Source organism: Solanum verrucosum, unplaced genomic scaffold (genome assembly GCF_900185275.1).
Source record: "Solanum verrucosum unplaced genomic scaffold, falcon-dt-bn FXZP01000103.1, whole genome shotgun sequence".
Classification (NCBI taxonomy): Eukaryota; Viridiplantae; Streptophyta; class Magnoliopsida; order Solanales; family Solanaceae; genus Solanum; species Solanum verrucosum.
The window spans coordinates 1449562-1475585 of NW_026020048.1; the positions used below are offsets into that span (position 1 = coordinate 1449562).

Here is a 26024-nt window from a genome sequence, read left to right on the forward strand (position 1 = left end):
GGCAAAACAAGTTATTGATATCTCGTGTGATATTGTTTAGAATCTTTTAGATTTTTTTCATCCAAAACAGAGATGACTTAAAACAATATTACTCCAGTAATACTACTATCCTTTATATTGTCATTATTGTGTTCCACCAAGGAGTCGGAATCAAACGTGAAAATAGGAAGATTTCAACATTGAAGTGTTATCATACAGCTTACAACAGTTTCAACTACCTAGCCGGAATCTAGCTATCAATTGAGGCATGACATACTAGATCAAGATTTCGAAACACACGAGAGCCTCTCAATTAAATTAGACCAAATCAAATCAGTAGATATCTCTACAAAAATATACAGCTAATCCTGCCGGAAAAAACCATTATGGTACGTTATCTACGAGATCTCAAGAACACAAAGATCTGTCCCATAAAATTGAGATGGCAGGCAACGCTTGACCGAGCTTTCCACTTGTAATCAGACATGAGCTGTATAAACGCTCAAGGTGTTTCTCGGCAAACATAAAGCATCTTATGATGCAAGTTCACTGGGAATCACGCTTGACCAAAAAATATCTAGAATTCCATAGATCCACTCTTCAGCCTCTCCATTCGTGCCTGGAGCCCTGAAAGTGCCTTCTCATCCATGGGAAGAACCCCACTCTGAATGGTATTTTCAACACTAGAATGTTCTGTGCCAGGAGCGTGATTTGACACCATGTGACTGATGTTACCATTCATGGACATTAGTGGTCTATTACTTGGGTCCGTGTTCCCCACGGTAGTAGCTAATGAAATACTTTTCATTCTTTCGCGGATCGCTTCTAGTGTTCCACTAGTAACTGCAACAACAAAACTACTTTGTAACTGACATTTGAATTGACAGTTAATATATCAAAAATGAAAAAAGAAAGGAAAACACGAAAGCTAGAATAAAAATAACTTGGCACATGTGTACCTCCAGAAGGCAATCTATCATTTCTCTGCAACTCCAAATGTTCAGATGATAGTCCTCTTGAGGGGAGAGCATTACCACCTCTGTCATCTTCGCCATACGACGGTGGCAAACTAAAGTGTGATGGTTCAATTTTATTGTTTACAGATTTTGCATCATTCAATGGGTTAGTATTTACAGGAGATAAAGGACCAAATTTGGGAGAAGACAGGTTTAGTGAAGATGGAGGAGGAGTTGGCATGGGTACACTAGAAGGAGTCCTTCCAGCCGCAGCATTCTTTTCCATCTGCAATTTCATGGGAACAATTATTCCATGACTAGTAACTACAAATCTATAAATGTGTAGTACAAAGAGATCCAATGCACACCTGGGCTAGACCATCTCTAATATATGTTCGGAATGCCTCACTAGCATTTTGCAGCTGAGCAAATATATCAACCTAATACAGATTGGACAAAATGACGTTACAAGAAGTTCAGTTTTGAAGGCAGGGAAATAAGTTGACACTAAAAAGGATAAAGCATTGTACCTTGGGATACAATTGTGTGATCCGGTATAACTCATAAAGACCAATTGTGCAGGTTTGCTTGTCACCGATCTTCTTAAATATGGCAGCAAGTTCCTGCTGTAAAACACACAACATAACACTACTTTGTTATTTACTAGTACAATGCAACAAAATTATATTGCAAAGGAAAGAAAAGGAAAGTTCACTTTCGAAAAAACAAGCTAGAAAAAAAATGCCACACATTATACCTTCAATTGAGCATCTGCATTATGTGTTGCTGGTGCTGGATTATTTGCTGCAGAATCACCCCAGTGAGTTTGGCCAGGTACAGAGGGAGTCAGCATCCTCGCAGCAGCCAAGGTCTGAAAGATTATTAACATCAATTGGGAACTCCACGTGAATTAGTAGCACAGAAAAAGCAATATGGCAGTTAAAAATTTCATAACCTGAAGGTTAAGATCAATGTAGGCAAGAATAATTGGTGGTGGTTGCATGTCTATTGGCACCATGGACAGATGACCTTTTATGGCAGTACCACGAAGCTTGACAAGTTCATGCAGCACAGTTTTCACCATTCGTAAAGGTTTATCATCGGCTCCCGCTCTTTCAGTATTTTATAAGACAAGAATTAGGAAAGAAAATAGCTGATTAATCCATATCAAAGTGCATACCCAAAAAGAAAAATCTGAAATCTAATTGAAAGCTACCTCCTCCTGATCTCTTCCATTCCTAGTTCTTGTAGGTAAATGTGAATACTCTGAAGGATGCGATCAAGATCGACATCATATATGGTGCTTTGAAGAACCTATAAAATGTGAAAGCAACAGTTGATACTTAATCGTCACAATATCAACCTTCAAGAAAGAAACATGTCCACTACACTACTACAGCAACATGGGAGAGATTGTATAGATTTTGCATTCAGAAACTTACCACATCACATTGAACAAAGAGAGAAAAGGAGGCAGACAAACATATTTGCATAAAAACGTAAATACAGCTTACGAATTGCTAGTCATCACAATCTTAAGAAACCCAGGATTGTAATAACAAGCGAGAAAAACTACCTTTGTAAGTTTTATAAGACATTTGACGACCAAATCAGAGAACTTCTGATTTCTTATGACAAGTGATTCATTTGTTGCTGGAGATGGCCACCTTGATGGGTCCAAAGGCCGTAATAGATTAATCAGCACAACAAAGGATGATGTTCTATCAGCATTGTCCTATATTAGTGACCAAAGAAAGACAGAAAATAATCAGGACAAGCCAGCTAAAATAAAGGTAAACTGCACTCTTTTTATGCAATGTCAGAAGCAGAAGTACCAAGATTTTTAGCATCAAAACATTCAACGCTTTCAGGAGCTGACTGCCATCATCCATGCGGGGTACTCTCTCATCAAGAAGCCAAAGCAAAAGTTCAGTAATGAGGATATCTAGGGTACTCTCCTTTACGGCATGAGAAAGCGTTTTATTCTGAAATGTCTGCAAACAAGGAAACAGCCAGAAATTGAGATATTTCCAAATACGTGTGAGACCAACAATTGTTCAAATACTTGATGATCACATATACAAGGAAAAAATAATGTTAGTGCAGAATTAATAGATATTGGATAACCACATGCCTGCATGAGTGTGTTAAGAACATATTTGCAAGATCTTGAAGATGCACCCATCAGACTGAAATCAAACGTTTTTGCTACCTGTAGTAGATCTAGAACATGAGCAATTTGAAGAATACACAGACAACAACGAATTAGTTACACAAAGAATGAATCATATCGCGCCTTATTTGCTAAGCAGGAAACAAGCCTATCTGCATCTTTGACAATTTCATCCATGGCACTGCCTTCAGGATCATTGGTTGCTAGGGCCAACAAATGGCACACAACTTTCATTCCTTCAACAGACTGCAACAAGGGAAAGAAATGATTGTATCAGTGAATCATTGACAGTTACCCTCCATCCTCATTAACCTCTGTAATGATGAATCCATAGAAGCAGGAAAACCAAGACATAGACACACAAACAAACAGAAAGATGAACCCATAACCAGCTATAATAAATTGTGCAACATACGTTGTTCTGGATTTTAGACAACTTATGCATTTTTTTTTATAAGCTCACAACAAGTTTAGCAATGAGAATATCCCCAAAACCAAAGAAGAAAGAAATCATCGGCATCAGAAGATAAAATACTCCAGTAGTCTAATTAGGGATCCAAATTTCTATATTTCAATGGGGACAAAAACCATTCATATTCTTAAGAAAAAACACAAACATTGTGGATTAACTCTTAGGCAATCATTTGGATCACCCAATACGGTTCAGGATGTGAAAAACATCTCAGAGGAAAATGTTTTCTTGGAAACTAAATGGATTTCTTGCAGAAAATATTGTTTCAAAATTATTAACAGATAATCTGGAAACACTATGGGGTGGGTGGGGGTGGAGACAGGAGCTATGGGTGTGTAGGAGAGGATGGGGAAGAGTGGAATACCACTTATGGAACTTGTATTCCCTATTTCATGACATTCATTTTCAAGGAGCTTGTTTTACTAGAGGAAGTGATTTCCAAACTCTGATTAACCAAACATGGAAAAAAATTGGAAACATCTTCAGGCCAAACACACCCTTAGAGTAGTCTTGTTTGGAGAATGCTCATTTTTATTCAGTTGTTGGTGGGTGTATGGAGTACTTAAGCTTATATAATCCTTCATTGCTATAAACACGGGGTATGACAAGGGATTAAGATGAAAGTCAATCCTAATCCATGAAAAGGAAAAGGGGAAACAACCTGCTCAGGAGAATCATATGATATAATATCAAGAGCTTCATTCCAGTCTGAGGGACCAATTGTACCAGCAACTGGCCGTAGATTCATATTTCTTTCCATGGGAAGCTCTGTAGTGTTATAAATATCCCTGGAAAGAAGAGATAAAACATACAAAGAAAACAAATTAGCAACTCATATTCAGATTGGTAGGAGAAAAAAATGCAAGGATCTCTTGATCACCTATTTAAGATTGGGCCAGCTATTGGCCGTGAAACTTCACCGCTCGGCTCTGCCAGATCAGTCCTAAAGATCAACCAAAAATATCCAGTGTCAATGACGAAAGTAACAAATATTATGAGCTCAACCTGGGTTCAACAACAGAACGAGAGCACAAATATGTGGTATTCTACCTTTGAAACAAAATGTAAAAACAAATTAGAACTCAAACGAAAACCGTCAACTAGTAAGTTAGACAGTCAAAGTATTGTATAATTATCATCCAGGTTCTGGACAGTTGATTAACCTATAGGTTGGATTTGCAATCCAAGGGAAAGTGGTAACTCAATATGCTACAAAAGATGTTTCTTGTCTAGATGAAACTTTAAGCATTACATACCCTCCAAAAGATGTTTCTTGCCTAGTTGAAAATTTCTACATCGAAAGTACAAGACAATCCAAGTATTAGCAAATAAATAGATACCCATTATCCCTCACTGAACGCCTTAAAGCAGCCCTAGCTTCACCAGGTTTGCCTTCTCTTCTTTTGTCCATCTCTCTTGCCTGGAAAAAATTTAGTACCCAATGTTGTGAGAAAGGTAAGGGAACAAATATGCAAGACACCCACAACATACCCAGTGAAATCCCACAAAGTGGGGTCTGGGGAGGGTAAATTGTACGTGGATCTTACCCCTACCTCGTGGAGGTAGAGAGGCTGTTTCCGAAATACCCTCGGCAAAATATGCAATAAAATAAAGAGAAAATAATGAGCAGAAACGTTTAGCAACCTTCCACTTGAATCTATCATCTAACATGCTTCTTTGCGCCTCTGTCAGCTTTCCAAGATATTTCCAAATGTCATCACCTGAAAGACATTTAATTAAGATGCTTTTTCATCCAAACTACTGTCATTCATCCAGTTCACTGGAAAAACATATTTCAAAAGGCAACACAGACATGCCAAGGGCTTACGGAATCTGAAACCGGAAGCCAGTTAACCTTACACCAGTATTCATAACTAAAGAACCTCACAGAACACAAACACTCACCAAGAATCTTATAGCCAATAGCCAGAGTATTCAACGCAGCCTTCCTAGTTTCACCATCCCGTTCTGCTGTTAAACTTGCAACAACTTGCAAGGATTTCAATTGTCCACCAATCTATCACCAGGAAGGACAGAAGAGGATTTAGCAACCTCTAGAGGTGAGAAGATCAATAACTCAGATATTTACCTCAGCTTCATGATTATCCAGTAAGTAGCCAACAAGGTCAGCACATTCTATACGAGTTCGATTGCTCCTTGATCGTAAACCTTCCAAAATGTAAGGAAAAGTCTTTGCAGCAGAATATGCTTGGATGATTAGCTTAGTTAACTCTCGCATTTTTTCTCGCACTTTTTCAATGTTATGACCAGACTGAAAAGATTGAAAGGATCATATGAGACAGGTCGGTGTTCATATGAAAAAATAGGAAGGAATGTGTTGGTTAAGAAAGAAGAGGTGTTACATGTATAAAGCATCGGCAGCGCGCTTAAATATCCATGTATGTGTGAATATAGTACCAATAACAGTTCTTGTGATTTAACTATTACGACCTATCTAATAAACCAATACCAAGAACTGAGCATAATAACTAAACTACTACGACACGCAAAACATGCAATTAAAGAAAACAAGGAAATAATGTCAGACTAGAATAAAAATCAAGCATCTAACACAACATGTCATCTGAAGGCAAGCCAATACCAGAAAAGGCAGTATGCCAAATTTACAGGCATATATGTTTATAGATACACATCAATTATGGAGATAGCAAAGGAGAGCCCATAGACCTATGAGCTTCAAAGATCAAGCATAAAGAACATCACAAGTTCACAACAATTTGAAGTAAAGAAGATCATTGGACAAGTACCTTCTCAACTAAACAAGGAAGGAAAATGGCAGCTTCAGCTTCAGTCATCATGTATCCCTCGTTCCTTAACATCTCAAAAAGTTCAGGCAGGAATTCCAGAACCTGAGAAAAATTATCACAGTGAAGTACTGAAATGACTTCAGGGAAGAAAGCAACAGAGCTAAAATAACATGAAGTGTTTGATTCGCAACAGAGCTAAAATAACATTAAGGAAAAGGACAAATAAAAGGAATAGGAACAAACCTTTAATATGCAGGAAGTGTTTGATTCGCAAAACCTCAGAACAAACCATCTCAGTACTATATCAAGAATTTCAATTAATTCCTTCCCAATTGATGGAAGCACCTGAAATGAGCAAACATAATATGGTTGATGATAGTCAATTGACTCAATTCCCGAAAGAAGGTTGATCTAATAATAAAAGCACCTTTTGCAGCATCTCTATTCCATCAACTTGTTTCTTGAAGTCTGTACTGAGAAGCCTCCGATGCAAATCCTCTCTGAAGTACTTCATCAGGTCAGTCTGCAATTAAAGGTTAATGAGATTCACCAATCAAATGAAAACTACAATTATTAAAGTTCACTAAATGAATCTTCCAGAAACCTCAAGATCTTGAATCTGTTCCAATCGTGGCTCTTCAAACTTAAATCTGCGCACAATTATTCTCTCTCTGTCACCCTGCAAGTGTATTTGATCATAGCATCACTGAACAAAAAGGAATAGATAACACAAAGATAGTATTTCCTGAAATATAGCTATACCTTGTTTGAGTCCTTGACATTTATCAAAGCTTGTGACTGGATACTAATGTCCTGAACAGACATTAGGGTCTCTTGCCTTGAGCTCCTTGCAGGAACAACTCTCTAGAGAAACAAATTAAAGAAAGAAAAATCATTACTCCAGTTGCTCCCTGACTTCAGTCATTCAATCACATAGAAACATACCGAAGCACCAGCTCTGTTTCCATGCCTAGAAGCACGATCAGCAGGACCAGTGGATTTTCCTATCTTCGACCCCACCTTCGATGTTGTCCCAGTGGAAGTTGTTCTTCCCAGATCAGAGGTTTCTGATAAGCAATAATAATTATTGCAATCACATAAACCAAAGATGAAATGATAGATTGTGTAGAGACACCATCACAAGTGGATGACAACAAAATCGTAAAGTTAGAACATAGAGTAAAGTATACCTTGAAGTACCCCATATGGTCTCAATCGTTCAACAACAATAGCTAAAGCAGGTCCTTGAATATCTTTCAAGTTCTTGCTCACCTACATCAGAGAGTAACGCAACAAACAGAAAGAGATGTCAAGCAAATAATTGGTGGACAAGCAGAAATAACTCAAAACTATTTAAAGCTCATATACCGTCTCCTGCCCGCACACTCTAACAAGTTCTCCAAAGCATGCTTCTGCTGCTTTCCGAACATCAGCTGATTTGTCCTAACATAAAGAACGCAATCACTTTAGTGCACGACATAGACAATTAGGTCCAGTAAAAGAAGGCAAAGTTTATATGCCAGACACTAAACGATTAGTGCAAGAGCCATCAGTTTACCGTCATAGCAGACGCTACGGGCTTTAGAAGATGTACAGCATCAGGAAATTCTTTCATTCCAGTTAGCTGTTTGGACAACCAATCAAAGAGATCTTTGCGGCCTTCCGCACCAAGTTTGGCATCAGTTAGCGCAGTAGTAATGTATGGCACCTACATAACATGATTGTGAATGGGGTGAACAATGCTAACCAAAACTAAAACATAGCACAGAACTGGTGAGGTGGAAACCATTTTATCAAGATGAACAGCAGCAAGCCATGAATCTAATGTATTCAAAGTGCACTCTCTCATGTGCTTTTTATTGTCACCAAGACATTTCAATATGTCCAACAGAATCCCCTGCAATGAAAAACATTATTGGATAATCAATAACAAGAAAAAATACAGAGATAACTTTTAGGTTCTGAACAACTTGAACCTTGCTTGACTTCTCAACTGCTGGTCCCATCGCAGAAGCAACACCACCAAAAGTAGACAAAGTTGCCATGATTAAATTCTTGTTGCTGTCATATAGACGACCCCTAAGAGCACCAAACAACTCTCCTGCACAGTTAAGGGGGGGAAATGAAGTGACATTCATATGCACACAAGTACTATTGCAAGATAATCACTCACAGCACAGTAAGAACACCGTACCAGTTCCAGTAGGCTGAATGCGCTTATTGGCTTCTTCCAATATTTTATTTACAGTTTCAATAGATTCTAACCGAGCCTGAAATTCAATACAAGAATTACAGCAGTACTATTAAGACACCAATTGCTGAAACATCGATAACAATTGAGGTACCTTCCAGTCAGAACTTTCCAATCCCTTGAGCAAAGCAGGAGTTATCTTTCCACTAATGTCTTCGCGTGGAAGACTATCAAGCCCACCACTAGACAAGGAAGGGGTATCTGATACCTTCACAGTCTTCTTTGGGACTGCAGATGTCCCCTACATACATGGAGGTGAAGTTAAAGCCACTAGTCACAAGGACAAGAAATGATGAAGGCAATCAAATATACCTCAAATGGATTTTTTTCATATTCTGCATCAAGTGCACTAATAAGAGCAGGTTTTACATCTGACAAGAACCCTTTGATATCTGTAAAAATAATAAGTATATTTCATCCCCAGCAATAACCTAGAAGGCATGTAAGAATTTCCAAGAAGACAGCTCACCTGGACCAACAAACTTGTGTAAAGTGCCAATAAGTTTAATGGTTGCATTCCTTGTGGCAGGGGCACTGGATTGTAAGCCAGTATCTTTGCAGAAATCAATTAAATCCTATAGGAATAACATCCATTTTCAAAGATTAAGCCGACCTAAAATTGTGAACTAATCTTGAGTGAATTCAGATTTTCATAAGCTCAGAATACCTTTAGTTTAAGAAGTGAAACACCAAAGTCATCAACTGCGGTAATCATCCACAATATGCCTTCACTAAGAACCTTAGGGTTCTTGTGCTCTTTCATAATTTTATAAAGCTAAATCAAAGCAGATACAAAAAGTAATAGCTCAGTAACATGAAAGTATAGATAAGTCGTACTTCAATAACAACATCCAAATATTAGTATTTCATATCATGAAGTTAAAATAGAAAACAATGCATGTACAAACTTTACTTACTCTCTCAAAAATAAACCCTGGGCCCACAGCTTCACAAAACGTAGTTAGACATTTCATGGACTGAGCACGAGTCTTAATGTCAGCAACCCTTTCACTCACACCTGACAAAAATGAATTTGATCTTAAAATCAGCCAAAAAAATAAAATAAAAAATTGCATGGTAGGATGATGCAACTAAGTGGAATGAAAAGGGAAAAAATGAAGAGACCTTGAATGCAAAGCACAACACATTTCTTTGGGTATTTTGATGCAGTTGAAGCAATGTGGGTAATTACATCAATAACCTGCTGTTGGACCTGCACTTCGATATATATTGACAAGAACCAAGAAAGCGTGTGACTTTCCAGATCAATCATCTTCACTATGTTCAGTTCAGGCAAAAGAGAAAAACCTGGACATTCTTTTCACTCCAACCAGGAACAGCACAGAGAAGACGGACCAAAATCTCCACTGAAGGGTCAAGCACTTGTAGCGCTTCAACCTGTTCTTTGAATGAATTAATAGCTGCATAAGATAGTAGAGAAATAATATCAACTTTCAAACCAAAAAGAAATGGACAGAGGTGTAAAGGAATACATTGAAAAGTATATTACATTCTTAGTGCCCGTTTGGATTAGCTTACTTTTAGGTACTTTTGCCTTTTAAGCACTTTTTTTAATTTTGGAGGTATTTGACAAGGTTAAGAAGTGTTTTTAAGCTCTCACTTTTAGGCTAAAAAAAACTGTAAAAAAAAAAAGTCAAAAGCCAAAAGTAGGGTATCATTTTTTTGACAAAAAAAGTATGGTATCATCTACTTAAGATGTTTCCACATCAGGTCTAAAAGCAGGAAAACTGCAGGGACTAATAGAGAAAACTAGCAAATTAAACAAACAAAAAGAAATGCTAAAAAAAAAAAAGTGAAATGTGGCAACATTCCAGGAACTGAAAGTTCCCAGAAGAGGATCCACATCTTACGTGGACGCATGCTAACTGCTATGGGGATCGCATGCTAACTGCTATGGGGATCGCATGCTATCTATGGGAATACATACATGTTTTATAGTACAAATTCTGGTAGAAGGTTATAAGAAGAGGATCAAATATCACTAACTTTGTAAGGGTTAATAAAGACAGGTGACACGGCATTCGCCTTGTTTCAAAGAATTGACACAAGCAAGTGGACATAAAACAAGTAGTGACCACAACATTATCGATGATCCTACTGCAACAACAGATGGTGAAACTAGGTGAATCAAAACTACAAAATACAGTAGATACTCTCAGCTGAATACTCTGTAAGTTGTCTGCATCAAGTCCACATCTATTATCCCATTCTAGGATAAAGTGAAAGTAGAATTTAGGCCATTGTATATCCAGGGCTCCATCTTCTTCCGTCTTCCTCTTTTTTTGGAGGGAGGGTCCATGAAATCATCTTAGATAAGCACAAAAAGACCCAAAAAAAAAAAAAAAAAGGAAGAAGAAAGAACCTTCAAGCCTCTCTTTCCACACAGCACTCTTCAACTGAGTAATCGTCTCCGTCTGTATAAGGGACCCTAACTTACTTTCAATTTCTTCAAGACTCATCTCTGCGGGCTGTTCATATATCAAAAATTAACTCATTAATCATGTGTGTTTTTCACAGTATCAAGAATGGCGAAAGGATTCTAAGCAAAAAGTTAAAGTTGAAACAAAATAACAGCCATCACCTCAACATCTTCAACTTCAACAGACTTAGATGCTTTTAACTGAGAAGTTCCATCACCCTTCTTGCTTGTACCAGATTTTGCAGATGTCCCTTTCTTACTAGGAGGCTGAGAATCATATCACAAAAATGAGGAAGACGAAAGACCAAAAGAAAGATAATTGAAGTAGGAAAAGAAAGCAAAACTCACAGCGGCTTGTACAGGCTTCTTTCCACTCAGCATGCTCGCTGCAGACCTCTTAATAAGTGATCCACTCGAAGCCTACAAGAAAAAAGAGCAAGATATCTTTTTGGTTCAAAAGGAAATATTTTGTAAAATACTACGCATCATTACAAAATGGAGTGCTATTGTTTGTACTCTGGTAGCTAACACCTATTACAGCCTAATTAAAGATGCGCACATTAATATGCTTAAAACTGAAGAACATAGACAGAAACTGACCTGAAAATTAACTGGAAATAGATATCAACAAAAAATTAACCTAAGGCTGGCATGGACAGATCATTTCAAAATATTGAATACCCTAAAATTGTTAAAGGAAAACAAAACGAACAAATAATGTTGGCCATCGCAAGTCATACAGAGTGTTGGATCAGCTAGAATACAACTCTAATGACAACAATAACAGTTTCTTCACTGCTCCAAGTAGCTAGGAACAAAAATTTATAGTAACAACGAATGTCTCAATGCAGTTATACCAAGCTGTAGTTAGAAGCAACAAGTCAAAAGTAATTTGGGAAAATATATTCACAAGTGTGGTAGAGTAAAACAAAAATGTTTGCCCACATTCTCCCAAAATAACTCAAATAGACCTACGTAGCATACTTTATTTAAATAGAATTGATCAGTATGTTAAAAGAAAGATAAATCACCTGAGTGGAAGATACAATTCCTCCAGATGATGGGACTGCACCTGGCAGTTATATACAATTGAGCATGATAAGACAGAACATATTAGCAATAAATAGATAATACAGCATATACAATGGAAAACTTGAAAAAGTAAAAGAATTTCAACCAGAGGTGAATGCGGCAGGTGGACCACCATCAGAGCCCCCAATCATTTCAGATAGCTTCTTCTTTCTAACATCATCTAATTTCTCCAACGACTTCTCCAGAGGTCTCATGCCAACCGACTGATGCAGAAAGAAACACATAGCAACAGTTGTCAATAGAGAAGTTGAGTGAGAAGCTCTACAAATAGAGAGAAAAATTCCCTGACATAAGTACCTTGGCCACAGCTGCCAAGGCTGAAAAAGCAGCATCTCTAACATCTGGAGTTCCATCATTCAGGCTCTGTAAAACAATATAATAATAATAATAATTTAAAAAAAAAACAGTATCATAAACATAGCATCCATGATAAAGAAGCAAATATAGGCAAGTAGTAAATAATCTAAGAGAGTGGGATACTATCAGGAGGTGAAAAAGAGCTATCTCAGTGCAAGATGTGTAGGTTCACCTCAACATTTAAATTTTCCAACTAACAAAAATTGGCAAATTCATGTTATTTGGGAATTGAAGACACCCTTTTATACCCATTAACTTTTTTTCAAACATTTCAACTACAGTTTAAACATATTAAAGTGGAAAGCCCGGTACACTATGTTCCCACTCTCACGGGGTCCTAGGAAGAGCTAGGCCACATTGGGTATTGTACCTAGCTAAAAAAGCACTGAATTTTCACTGCATGCTAAAACATCCTAGGCCATTTCTACAAAACGGTAAGAACCAGAGAATTCCGTACCGAGTAAAACAGTGTATAGACGAATCTCATTAAACATTAAAAGTATCTAAATGTTTTTGCCTTCACAAAAATTTGTGACGAACCACAATATTTTCTAGCGTGATTAAGAATACGGCAATTTATATAACACCGCCAGAATACCAGCAAATACAAATGTACTCCCAAAACAAAGTTTAATACTCTCTCATTTCAAATTTATGTCATGTTGCTTGATTGGGCACAAAATTTTAAAAAGAGGAAAAACTTTTTGAAACTTGTGGTCTAAAACAAGTCATAGATATTAGTAATGGCTATAACTCATCTTACAAGTGTAAGAAGGGAAGTTTAAAGCTATACCTTACTAAGTATAGAAAGGTAACCTTCTTTTTGGGAGAGACTAGAACGGAAAAAGTATCACCAGCTTGGGATGGAGGGAGTGGTTGATTTTTGGGTATGCATGATACAAATGTTACAATATCAAAAGAAAAAGGATCACTGTAAGAAACAAAGTACATGGAACCGATCAAACTAACCTCCATGCAAATGGGAACATATTCCTTGTGCGCTTTTAGAATAACAGCTTTGTTGCTTGTCTCAATGCAAAATGTCACCCAATTTAAAGTCAGAGATCGAACTAGGGGTACTTTATTTTTCGTAGCAGTCTTGACATCTGCAAAAATATAAAAGCAAATTAGGTATTTTTTCGAATACAATGTTTTATTTAGTGAAACCAACTTACAAGGCAAAGGACAACATATAAGACACACCTCCATCACAAAAACAGGCAATTTAATAACTCCGTATTACTACAAGCCCTTCTGGAAAATCCCTAAGGCAATTTAACAAACTAAGAAATAAGCAGTAACCAAGGGCTTCCTTAGATGCCACCTATCTGGGTAGCGTTAGACAGTAGATACCGCCATATTGTTGCATCATCGATGCTGTGTCTTGGACTCATGCAACACCCCCAGGGATCAAAATCTTATTCACCCTTTGACATATTTGAATATTGTTCAGTCAAATTGTGGACAAAAGTAAGCTATCAATAACTTGAATGGCATATGTCAAATGTTACTATTATTGTAAATCTTGCACAAAGTCGGTAAGACGAACCAGATGCATGCTTAGATGTTTGTCAGCTTCACAATGTTAGACATGAAAGTCTTCTAGCATAAATTCAATAAAGTTCTTTCAAGTAAAAAGTCTAGGAATCAGATAGAGAAGGGGATTAAATTATCACTATGGACATAGAGAAGCAACACATGACTGCTTAAAAATTTCCACAAGTTAAATTTATATTAGCAATTGCAGTATCTGAAAATTATTTGCAACAAATGTAGATAGCTTATTCGAATTGAAAACGGGAACCTGCCTTCAACAATATCAGCAAGATTTAAGCACCCGGATTTGTGCATCGCCTGGAGTGTTTGAGTAAGTGCATCCGTCAGGGTTGGTTTTTTCTCTTTCAGTTTTTCCTATAAAGAAAAAGAACATGTAAAAGAGAAATATAATAAAGAGATTATTCTAATTTAAGTATGAAATAGTTCAACTCAAAAGAAATTATTCTATGTCAAAATGAGTGGTAGTCATAAGCTTCCACATGGTGTGAAGAAAGTGAATGGAGGCTGACCAGTCCCCAGAGACCTGTCTTCTAATTGAAAACCCCAGCAAGGGACAGAACGCAAACCTCAATTTCCAAACAAGGGGACTAACTTGAGGTCCACGATATAGCAAGTTCACAACGACAAATAAGAGAACCAACTTCTGACAAAAATAGAGATATACATGCGCCAAGTATATAAAAAAGAAAGATGCTCGTCTTAAAGCCAAATGCTTACCAATAATATCGGCAACAAGAAGCGAGAGCTTCCTGAAAAATGTGTTCTCAGTCCCCTCGCAAGATTTCCGATTGCCTGGATGGCTTCAACTGCCACGGCAATATTTACATCTGTGATGAGCTGCAAAGTCACAAGACAACAGTCAATTTGTACTGAAAGACAGTGCATGACCAAATGTGCAAGGTAAAAAGACAGTGCATGACCAAATGTGCAAGGTAAAAAGACAGTACATGACCAAATGTGCAATGTAAAAATAAATAAACAAGAACTAATTAGCCATCAATATAATGCCACAAACAAACAATTCTTACAAAAAGAAATTATTGAAATCAAGATAGTAGAAACTAGAGATAGATTACAACAATGTGGTCAAAACACCACAAACACAAAAATACAGAAAGAGAGTATCAGAATAACAGTTCCACAGAAGCTAAAAAGTAAGAATATAAAAGTAAAAGAGAAAGAAACTCTTCATGGGTTCACAGAAACCCATGGAAACAGTTGGTAACACCACAATCAACAGGAACATCACGGAACTGTAGGTGAAGCGACAGTTAGCAAACAAAATACTGTTCACCATGCACAAGCATAAGCTTCAATTCACTTCATTGATGCGAAAATAGACATCCATGACCATATTAGGCAAAATATAAAGAGCCCGTGCTCATACAAATTCAGCTAGAACCATTTAATGCGTGAGGAGATGAGAGATGAACAACAGAAATAAAGTAAAGGGGATCCATCCAAGCTTCTAGACTAGCTCATGGTTAGCACTGTTAAAGAACGGACCTTGGGACTAACTCAACCCAAAAACTACATGAGGCGAGGAATGCCCAAGGCAATATAAGGAGATAACAATCAATTTCTTCCACTGATGTGGGATACTTAACAAGCCCCACTGGTTGATTTCACCACCAGTGATGCCATAGCGTACAAAGAGCCACATAAGTATTAGACAGGCACTTAGCAATGTTTTTTTTCTTTAAGCCTATCATACTTATCTTTCTGTACTTCCCAATCAACAAGAAATAATTACTGGTCAACAATCAATTTTAAGAATCATTGACAGGTAGCCATCAAAAACTCTGCATCAGCTAAACGATCAATTTCTTTAACCAAGGAGCACAAAATTAGAAACCTTCTTAAGTGTCCTGCAAATTTCGGCGAAATCACCAGGTGCGACTTTCTTTGTAGATGCAAGCTTTGTTAGCTCTGCAACAGCCTCTTTACGCTCTGACCACTTGGTTGCTTTCTACACAAAATCAATTGAAAAACAAATTAATGAATGAATATGTGTTGTCGCTCGTAAAGAAATTTGTCACATCAGTAACAGGATGCCAAAGAACGTTAAACATAAGAAAATCCTACAGTTTAATGCAATAAAATAAACAGGAAGCCTAAAAGAATAAGAGGTAACACTGACCACTCCTTCCCAAAATCCTGTCTTCTCCAGAGGGGTCAAAATGTCAACAGGATCCACAAGGTCATACTCATCTATCTCCTGTGGAACTGAAAGAAGAGGGTGTGTCAAGTGGGATAATTCACACTGCAATGAAAATTTTCACATTGAGAAAAATTCCAAACATTAAATTAGTGCAATTAGCTGCAATTCCCAGGTTTTATTAAATTATATGCACTTTGTTTCCATATGACAATAGTACGAGTAAAACAGCAACTAAGCCAAACAAAATAGTGATATGGATCTCTTTAAAGAAGAGGAGCCGGATTATTGGGGAGAAGACAAATCAGCAACTGTTGCATTGTGACTTAATGTTTTTCTTTAATATATATTTTTAGGTGAGTTCTCCCTAGTTGCCTAAGAATTATGGGCAAAGTTACACAGCACTTGTGTTGGCTTTTCTCCCTAGTTGCCCAAGATGGTATGGTATGATATTTACAAGGGTGAAGCTTGGAAATACATTAGGCGCCTCCCAAAAATCTAGTCAACTAACTGTCTACGCAAGTTGGAAAGAAATAAGAAGAACTTTTGACTCTCAAAATTTGATTCCCTACCCCATCAAAAGTTCTCTTATGTCTTCCCCTCCATAGAACCAAAATTACAAAAAGGATTGTCCCCCATAACTACCCATGCAATAAGTGGCATGTCACAGATAGGACCATTCATTATTGATGTTCACAAGGCATGGGTCTTTTTCTCAACCAAAAAAAAATAGCTAACATAGTAGGTGCCGCAAAAGTCCAAGTAGGAGATTGCAGAAGATCCGCAACAAAAGTAAGGCATCTTGGAGAAGCATATCAATCTATTTGTCTTATTTTGGCATGAAAGAAATATGAGAACATTCCATAATATTGAGTGTGATTATTAACAAGATCTCTTTTTCAAGTGTAAATCAAGAATTCCCCTTTGTGTAGAGAGCTGCACCGACTCAATATATGATTGTGGTTGAGCCACATACCCTAATTATACATATTTTTTACTAGCTTGGTGTGCTAGAAGAATCTTGACTTATGTAGAAATATTGATTCAAATGGATAAGGAATCTTCAGTTAAGTTACATACTGTCTGCAGCAGATTCGTCAGAAGGACCAGAGGCAACTGCCTCAGAAACTGCTTCCTGTTCAGGCTCTTTGTCCTGCTCAGATCTGATAATAAATAAAAAATAAAAGCTTAACACAATGTTGCTAATCACTTTCACCAAAAACTGTTGCTAATCACTTTCACCAAAAAATGTTGCTAATCATAGTGATGTTAATGAGTTATGCAGAAATAGATATGCACAAGTAGAATGGTCCTGACTGAAAATCATTAGGTGATCTCACATGGCAGCCCAGATCATTAGAATGAAAAATATTCAATCAACATCAAAACTTTTTTATCAGGTCAATCAACATCAAACCTAACATAGCAAAGCCAGCTTGTTTAACGAGAATGTTTATTAACAGGTACATGTTTAGCTAGATTAAAAAATAAACTTGCAGGATACTGTCAAGTCTGGTTACATTCTGACACATGTTTACATTCTTCCATCAACAAAGATTGTACATTCCACTAGTCAATACTGCATGTATCCTTTCACAATCCACAAAATACACAAGTACAGAAAATGTTGTACAAGCAAGCAGCAAGTAAGACAAGTTGGATACAGAGATAGATAGTTCTGTGAGTACATTCCACTAGTCAATAATGCATGTGTCCTTTCACAATCCACAAAATACACAAGTACAGAAAATATTGTACAAGCAAGTAAGACAAGTTGGATGCAGAAATAGATAAGGTATACACATTTATATAATTCCAAAAGTAGGGTGCTCATAACATTTAAATGGAAAACAAAACCCCGGTCATCTCTTCTTAAAACCCTAATAATGAATTTGGAATCTGCACCTATCCAACTAATCCTCAAAGATAGCAAAGATTAAATTTCCTCAACTTTTTTTGAAATGATAGATAGCAAAGACTCCATTTCCTCAACCTAAAGCTTCACATCCTGTCTCATCAAAGTCCATAGGCATTTCTCCATTTCTAATAACCTCACTTCTATTATCTCCACCAGCAATGCCTTCCCAACCTTCATCATGACCAAAACATTTTCTCAAATAATGCATACCATGTAGTAGCTACTATTCAGGCCTCATCCAAAGAAGAATATATCAATTTCAATTTTAGCAAAGTCAACTTCCAATGCAGTTAGCAATCAGACACAAAATACAGCAAAGAGAATCCACCAGAGACATCAAGCTCCGACCAAAGACAATAAATATCAGACTGAAATAAACAACCATCTATTTGAGTGCTCTTAATGAGCTTACACAGTTTTTTCGTGTAGCTGTGTCATGCAGGCCTACTATATGGGATCATTCTAGATAATTCAAGGTGGACTTCCTAGACCATTTTTCTTCCACCGGCTATGGTAGAAGAACCTACACGGAAGACTTGAGAAAACAGATCCTTCAAGCTCATTATAAATTTGAAATCATATAGGTGAGGTGCAATCTGTCTCTTTATCAAGCACCTGTAACCTAAATGATTGACCTTTGTCCTCAACAAGATGACCAAGCCAAGAATCTATGCCCACACAATCAAAGAAATGAATCAGAAGAACCATGACTTCAGCACGAATAATGCACCTTTCTTGGATTAACTGCTATGGAATGAGGAAAAAATAAAAAACCAACAAAATTTGTCAGATTGGAGAAAATACCTTATTTGGCGTGTTGGCTTGGCAGTCCCCGAAACATTGACAAGCTCAGCTTCCAATTCTTTTTTCTTAAAAAGAAGAAAGAAAGAGAAAGGTAAGGTGAAGATTCATCCAAAACACACCATAAAAACATCAGAAGTATCCAAGGTAGCAGTATACCATTGTATCACGCATTTTCTCAAACAATATAGATTTCACAGGATCTTTTCCAATCCAGCGGCAGAGCTCCAGTGTCAGCCCCTTAGATGAAGCACGAACATTCTGATCTTGATGGTCAAACAGTTCAGGCAGCATCTTCAAGATTCTTTTTGGTGGAACAATCTTTGTGCCAAATTCACTATTCATATTGGTAAAGTGTCATAATTCAACTAGTAACTAACAAGATTAATCTAACATGTGAACACAGATATTCACAAACCTCAAAGCCTGAAACATGACATCAATTGCAGGAACCACAGCTTTGGCAACTTTATTTTTAATTGCTTTCTCCATAGCATCCTAAACCACAAACAATATTGGTGAGCAAGGCAACTAATAAAACGTATAGCCGGGGGGGTGGAACAAAAATCAAGAAATACACAAAAAGAACGCAAAATATAATTATTATTCAAGTGGAGAGAAGATAAAATTATTATAACGCATATGACTCAAAGACTGTTCAATCATATGAAGAAAATTGTTCCAACACAATATCTTGTCATTAGCTAATAGCAGATTAGCACTTGAAAGTTACTCACAACTTCTGAGAACATTCCAAATATTTAATTTGGAAAAACATAATAAACACAACTACAACTTAAAGCAATTTGTTTGATGCTTAATGGACTAATTTAGTTCTCAAAACAATAACAACAACATACCCAATGTAATCCCACAAGTGGAGTCTGGGAGGGTAAGATATACGCAAACCTTACCCCTACCTTTGCGGGGTAGAGAGGTTGTTCACAATAGACCTTGTAATGAACTAATAAGATCACCTACAGATAGACTGTACTCATGGAAATATCTGTTAAAGCAGTTATTAGTTTCCCAAGCATCATATTGGAATCATTACAAGGTCACCATTGCAATTGGTTCTCCAAAGTAACTCTTTCACATGTCATATGAGAAGTTATCAACTTATTTTTCCATCAGAAGTAATTATTGTGACCTTCAGCACTTCCATCTGACATATATTACTCTATAATCGCCAATTTCGTTTGGATGGAGATTCCACAATCCCAAATAAAATGGCGAGTTTCGACTCACATGGTTACTGATGAGAATCGGTAAAATGTAATGTTATCGAAAACGAAAAAAAAATGCACAAAAAGCTAAAGTATTTGAGGCTTAAAGCGCAAAACACAAATGAAGTGTGGGATCTAATAAAAAACAGCAAAAATGGAGAAAAAATATAAATATGTATGTGTAGTCCAAGATATTAACCATAATAAAATGAATAACTCATACGGACAAGAAAATTAATAAAATTATGAAAAGTGAAATATCAATTGTGTAGTGCCGCACGTTCATGATTGCACTCATTGACAATAAAAAGTATGTTTTAGAGTTTTGATGACGATATTGAAAGGCGCCATAAAGTGGTGAAGCACTCAACATGTTTGTGTCTCGCTCGCCTTTGACAACACTGGTAAATAGTGTAGCTTAATATGAGAAAAGAAGAACAAGACTGCTAAAACTTACTATTGTTTAAAAGTCGAGGAGAAAAATTACATTTTGAAGGGTCCAAGGATTGCAATGTGTAGTGTAACTAATACCAACCTCTTTCAAAAAAAAAGGTCATCAACTTCGTGTTCTATGCGAAGGGAGGGGTTATCATTATTGTTTCAAGGGTGAAGCCATGCACTTCAAAGAAGTGTGTTACAAACGCAAAATAATCCAAACTAGAAGCAATCAGTTCTTTGAATCTCAACGTTAAGGAGTTGAATAGACATGAACTTTTTTTATCAAGGATAGATATGAGCATTATTACAAATCAGATGAAATTTGTAATTTTAATTGTGATGTAATGTGAATATTACAGCACTAAATTAATATATGTTTGCTATCTTTTAATTATCTGTAAATTGTACACTCACTTCAAAAAAATATGCGCTTCAATATTCATTTTCCGCTTCAAGCCCCAGGGACCTTGTGGCATTTTTTGCGTTTATTCGCTCTAAAACAATGACTAATACATTTGTCAACGTTTCACATCTGAGACTTCTCTTCACACAAAAGATGAGCGCTAATGGAAACTGGCTCCACAAAGGTGGGCCCAAGATTTGAACTTCATGGGTACGAATTCGATAGTCTACCATAGCCCATTTGATTTAATAGGTTTGAAATCTATTATTTTAAGTTTTTAACTGATCGATATTTTTTGAACGTATAAACAAAGTCAGAAACAAAATTACTGGGCACGAAAGTGATGAAGTTGCTTCGACTACAGAACCATGCCTGTCTGGTTTGCTTTCCCAACCTTTTGGCATGATTTCAAAATTCTGCAGTGCGCCTAGTGACTTCTTTAACAATGCTCGGATGAGCAATAACATCTACACTATATCCGACCCTGATGGGAAGAGAGGTAGTGTAGCGTGGCACATTGTTCTAATAGTAGAAGTAGCCCAAAAATAGGCTTACATTCATTTAGAACAAAAAATGAAAGACGAATGCTCACTTTGTTACAATAGGATCAGTAGTAAAATCTCTATTTCCGATGACACAACAAGAAGATCCTCTATATTAAAAGCTTAGATAAGACACCAAAAGGCAAGCTTTAAGTCAATAAACTTATGTATTTATGGTACACCTTATCACTAAGACTGAAACAGTACAATCTTAGTACATATAAAATAGAGTAGCAATTATGCAATTCCTGAATTCAAATTAACATGTCTTCTCATTTATTTATCATGAGTCATGACTTCTATTCTAAAGAATTGTTCACTCACGACTTTTTGCCAACGGAATAGCAGAGTTAAAATTTCAGTCACTATCCTATGTAATGAATTTGAAGCACGGACACTCCATACTAGTAAAACTTTGGCCTCCAATTAAAAGCATCCATCTTCTTACCCTCCAAGTGCAACTCTAAAGAGTATGATTTAAAAAGAAAGAATATAAATGGATTCTATACAAAATGATAACAGTCAACTGTCATAAGCACAAAGAGTACGTCTTCTTAGAAAAAAAAGTCCACAAGAAAGTCTTCCAGTTATACAGTGAGGGTTTCAGATATCACCTGGTGATGAAAAGACCACAAAACAGCTGTCATCGACCCTATCACCAGTCTTGAAGGAGAAAAAGGCACTAAACAACGTGTTCAGAGCTAGATTACTCCCTCGGAATATATCCTCTAACAAATTAGCAATTATAAATCAATTATATTCAATTTAGCCTAAAGTAATCACAAGCACTAACTACTTAACAGACTAAGGGGTCGTTTGGTTGGGAACAAGTTATCCCAGGATAAATTTATCCCACCATGTAAATGGGATAACTTATCCCATCACTATGGTATAAATGGTGGGATAAGTTATCCCAAACACGGCAACCAAACAAGACACCAAAATTTTATCCCAGGACTATTTTTTTATCCCAAGACTTTATTTTTATCTCTCACACCAAACGACCCCCAAGTATAAGTGCTTAACAACAACTGAATGTGTTCCTACTTGTTATTTCCATCGCTTGGGTATTTCGATGTGACATCCTTAATTTACTAAATAATATTGCTCACGCCATTTAGAAAGACATTAAATTTAAAATATCTCTGTGGAATCCTTCTAACTGTATTCTTTAACCACCAGATATGCTACAGTCATACAAGCTTGAGTCAACGCTAGTAGCCCTTTAGCATCTCAATCCACTTTCTACATTTCACAATGACTACACATTTTAGATTTCTAACAATAAATAGCACAGAGGACAAATAAAACGCCACTGAACTCTCATACAAAGAGGTAAATATATCGTCAATAACTTTTCCAGCTAAGTAACAAAAAGGTGACTTCTCTGGCACGAAACGTGATTCAAATAAGTTTCAGTAGTCTACAAGACAACAGCATTAATGTTGCATGAAGTAAACAATAAAAAAAAGTAGCTTTCTGAAAGAATTTTTAATGGCCAAAACAATTACTTCCACATTGTTTGCTATTTTACTTCAACTCAATAACGCCTAGAAGTGAGTAAAACCATGGAAGACATTTGGGAAATGCATAGCATTTTGATTAACGCCTAGAAGTGAACAAGAGTAACTACCAAGTACACAGTAAGCATTTGGGAAATGCATAGCATTTTGATTTAACACATACCAAGAATGCCTCAACAGCCTCCAACTCTATCCATAGCAAAAACACCATCTGTGCCTTCTCCACTGTCTTCGGCCTTCCCGTTAAGCATTTAGCCACTATTGCATCACATACTTCTTTGGCATATCTACTCATCATCCAAAAAAACAGCAAATAAATAAACCAACACAACAACAATTAAACAGAATTAAATAAAAAGTAAATAAATAAAGTTTTACCTCCCAGCATCAGAATCAGCAGCTTTCAAGTAACAAATCAAAGCATCAAGAGCTTTATCCTGAACTGGCGCATTTGAATCTGCTACAGCCTTCCTAAAAAAAGGACCTGAAAATTCCAAAAAGAAAAACATTCAAAAATGAAAATCTATTAACAAATACAATCACATTACATACACAAAACATATAGATCGCTATAAATGAGATCGTAGGCAAAGTAATCCAGATCTAATGAAATCAAAACCCTAACAGAAGTAAATACTCACCGAATTCACGTAGGCGCGGGTCCTTGGGATCAGTAATGGAGTCGCAGACGGCGGCAAGGTCAATGTTAGCGTCATTTCGTACCTTCCAGTTCTTGTGCGCTAACCTCTCATCCCATGGCAATTTCTTTGCCTCTTTCAACAACTTCTCATCTTCCGACATTGTTACCTATAAATGCACAGAAGTTTCGAAAATGTATATGAATTTCTCGGTGTTTATTCAGATTGATAAACACCGATCGGAGAAGCACCCGGAGAAAGAGGAAGCGGTCGTTTTGCGCTTAATTTCTGCTTCTTCGTTTGTCGTTTCGGTCTCAGCCGAGTGCCGGCGAGTTTGGGGAAATATGGGTTGCAATCGAGTGCGATAATACCTTTTATCTTTCTCGTTTCAAAAAAAACACAGAGAATAGAGAGAGGAGAGGGGGCTAATTTATGTTTTACGCTTCAATGGGAAAAAGAACCACCCTCGGAGGAAGGAGCGTGTATTGTGTGAGTAATTATATTAATAATATTAAATTGAATATTGAATTCGAATCACAACATTCAAATAATAATCTTTTGCAAAAAAAAAAAAAGAGTTTCAATCAGTTCGATATCTATACTGAATTCTGATTATATTCAGATTCATGTAAAAAATCTGTATTTTGAATATAGTGATTTCTAACAAAAGTAACTTCAAAGTCAAAAGAATTTCAAATCTCTAGATATCCCACCACAATTATTGTTGGTTCAAATTAGTATTTCAAACAAATTTCACTAAAAAATAAAAAGGCTTTCCTTGTTGGAGAATGGAGATTGTTGATTCACTATTTTAAAATGTAACCAAATTTTTTTTTTATTTCAAATAGTTGAACTAGTCTATACGATAAACGAGATTAGGATATTATTTTTATTATAATAATAATTGTTGAGATTTTTAGTTAAGTAATGTAAATGTTGTGTCATATTTATCTAAAAATAAATGGATGTGTGGTCAAAACTTAAAAAATAAATAAATAATAATAGTACTCCATTATTAAAGTACAATTAGTCAAAAATTTAAAATAGTATTTTAATTCAAATTCAAATGAGTATAAAATAAGAGGCGCGTGGGGTGTTTAAGCTTTGATTTGTTGTGGTTGAGCGGTGTATTTTGAAGAGGGAGTTGTGGTAGGACCCAAAAAGAAGAGAATTTTTTGTAAAAATTTGGAATTCAAATTAAGGAGCAGTTTATTAATCAGGGAAATATTCCAGTGCTAATAAACCTCATTATACGTAATTTTAAACTTTTTGATCTAATGGCTATAAATAGTTAAGTACGATTTGTGAGTAGGAATTAGGAAATACTTTGTGATTAAGGGGTTAATTCTTAATTTGGCAGAAGGCTTAGAACGGCTATTTTTAATTATGTACTTGTTAATTAATAATTATGGTAAGGGGCAAATATTCCCTGCTACACACCATACACAAAAGCACCTGGTCTCTCGTATTGGTTAGCTGAGGAGTCATTTTTTGTTCTTTTCATATTGTTTAATTAATTTCTAGTGTACCTTCATATTACATTTATACATTCTTTATAGGTAAGTATTTAATTTTTAATTGTAATTTTTAATCTCCAGATTGTGACAACAAGTGTGGCCAAATGAGCTCATTTTGTGGAGTGTTTTAGGTCATCAAAGGCACTTTTACTATTTTATTTTGAATGAAACAAAAAGAATCGTAAGTGATCAGGTTTAAATTTTTTTTATAAAGAATGGTGTAAATTATCAATTTCGCTTTTGAATTATCTACAGCCATAAAAATATCTTTTTACTTGACTTATTAAATTTGGATAAATCCCGGATATACAATATGAAATAGCAAATGGTCTCAAACTCTTGTAAGAACATGGAACTCTTAATAAAAAACCAAAAGAAGTGTTGAAAGCGTTCATAAACTTGATGAGATTTTAGAGATGTATTTTACTCATGTTGCAAGATCGGGGTATATTTAGATTTGGTTAGTCAAGTAAAGAGTTGTTTTTAAATTTGTCAATAATTTGGGATGAATTAATAATTCATGTCGAGTTAAGGGGTATTTTCAATACTTCTCTAGATTAAAAATATTATATAATTTTTTTTATTGTCTTATATTTTACTACGAGGAAAACATCTCAATTTTCAATTTTTATTATTTATTTTGAAAACAAAAAATATCTTTCTCAAATTTTACAATAAAACATAATCAATCAGCATCTAAAGTAAAGAGATAAGAAAACATTTTTCTTTGTTTTTTTATTTATCTTGGCCTAGGCCATAGGGAGGTTTTTTTTTTGTTTTTTTTTTTTTTATTACCTTAACAACTACACTCATTT

The 26024-nt window shown here is 36.1% G+C and overlaps 1 protein-coding gene across 1 annotated transcript; it reads right to left on the reverse strand.

Moving 5' to 3' along the window:
- Positions 1 to 153: 153 nt before the first annotated feature.
- On the reverse strand, positions 154 to 24084 carry LOC125822912 (protein MOR1). The gene is made up of 54 exons (XM_049502372.1): positions 23696 to 24084; positions 23433 to 23538; positions 23218 to 23341; positions 19341 to 19420; positions 19082 to 19259; positions 18926 to 18990; positions 17284 to 17366; positions 16186 to 16271; positions 15901 to 16014; positions 14763 to 14882; positions 14297 to 14399; positions 13458 to 13594; positions 12429 to 12494; positions 12217 to 12334; positions 12071 to 12111; positions 11388 to 11459; positions 11202 to 11306; positions 10983 to 11088; positions 9908 to 10020; positions 9725 to 9812; positions 9517 to 9617; positions 9267 to 9374; positions 9069 to 9174; positions 8912 to 8991; positions 8694 to 8840; positions 8543 to 8618; positions 8325 to 8449; positions 8135 to 8245; positions 7907 to 8056; positions 7717 to 7791; positions 7539 to 7620; positions 7294 to 7415; positions 7111 to 7212; positions 6953 to 7027; positions 6776 to 6871; positions 6592 to 6693; positions 6349 to 6450; positions 5670 to 5852; positions 5486 to 5597; positions 5225 to 5301; positions 4921 to 5000; positions 4461 to 4523; positions 4242 to 4368; positions 3232 to 3354; positions 3070 to 3147; positions 2771 to 2929; positions 2512 to 2670; positions 2152 to 2249; positions 1891 to 2047; positions 1693 to 1806; positions 1466 to 1561; positions 1304 to 1375; positions 939 to 1221; positions 154 to 822 (listed from the first exon to the last, which is right to left on the reverse strand). The coding sequence occupies exons 1-54, from the start codon at positions 23853 to 23855 to the stop codon at positions 557 to 559; spliced, it is 6072 nt and encodes a 2023-aa protein (XP_049358329.1). The 5' UTR covers positions 23856 to 24084; the 3' UTR covers positions 154 to 556.
- Between the last annotated feature and the right edge of the window lie 1940 nt (positions 24085 to 26024).

Coding starts and splice junctions, on each gene's coding strand:
- LOC125822912 (XM_049502372.1), bottom strand. CDS start 23,855: ATGTCGGAAGATGAGAAGTTGTTGAAAGAGGCAAAGAAATTGCCATGG. Junction 8,246..8,324: donor CAGTTGAGAAGTCAAGCAAG/GTTCAAGTTGTT, acceptor TTTTCATTGCAG/GGGATTCTGTTGGACATATT. Junction 3,355..4,241: donor CATATGATTCTCCTGAGCAG/GTTGTTTCCCCT, acceptor CCCTTGTTGCAG/TCTGTTGAAGGAATGAAAGT.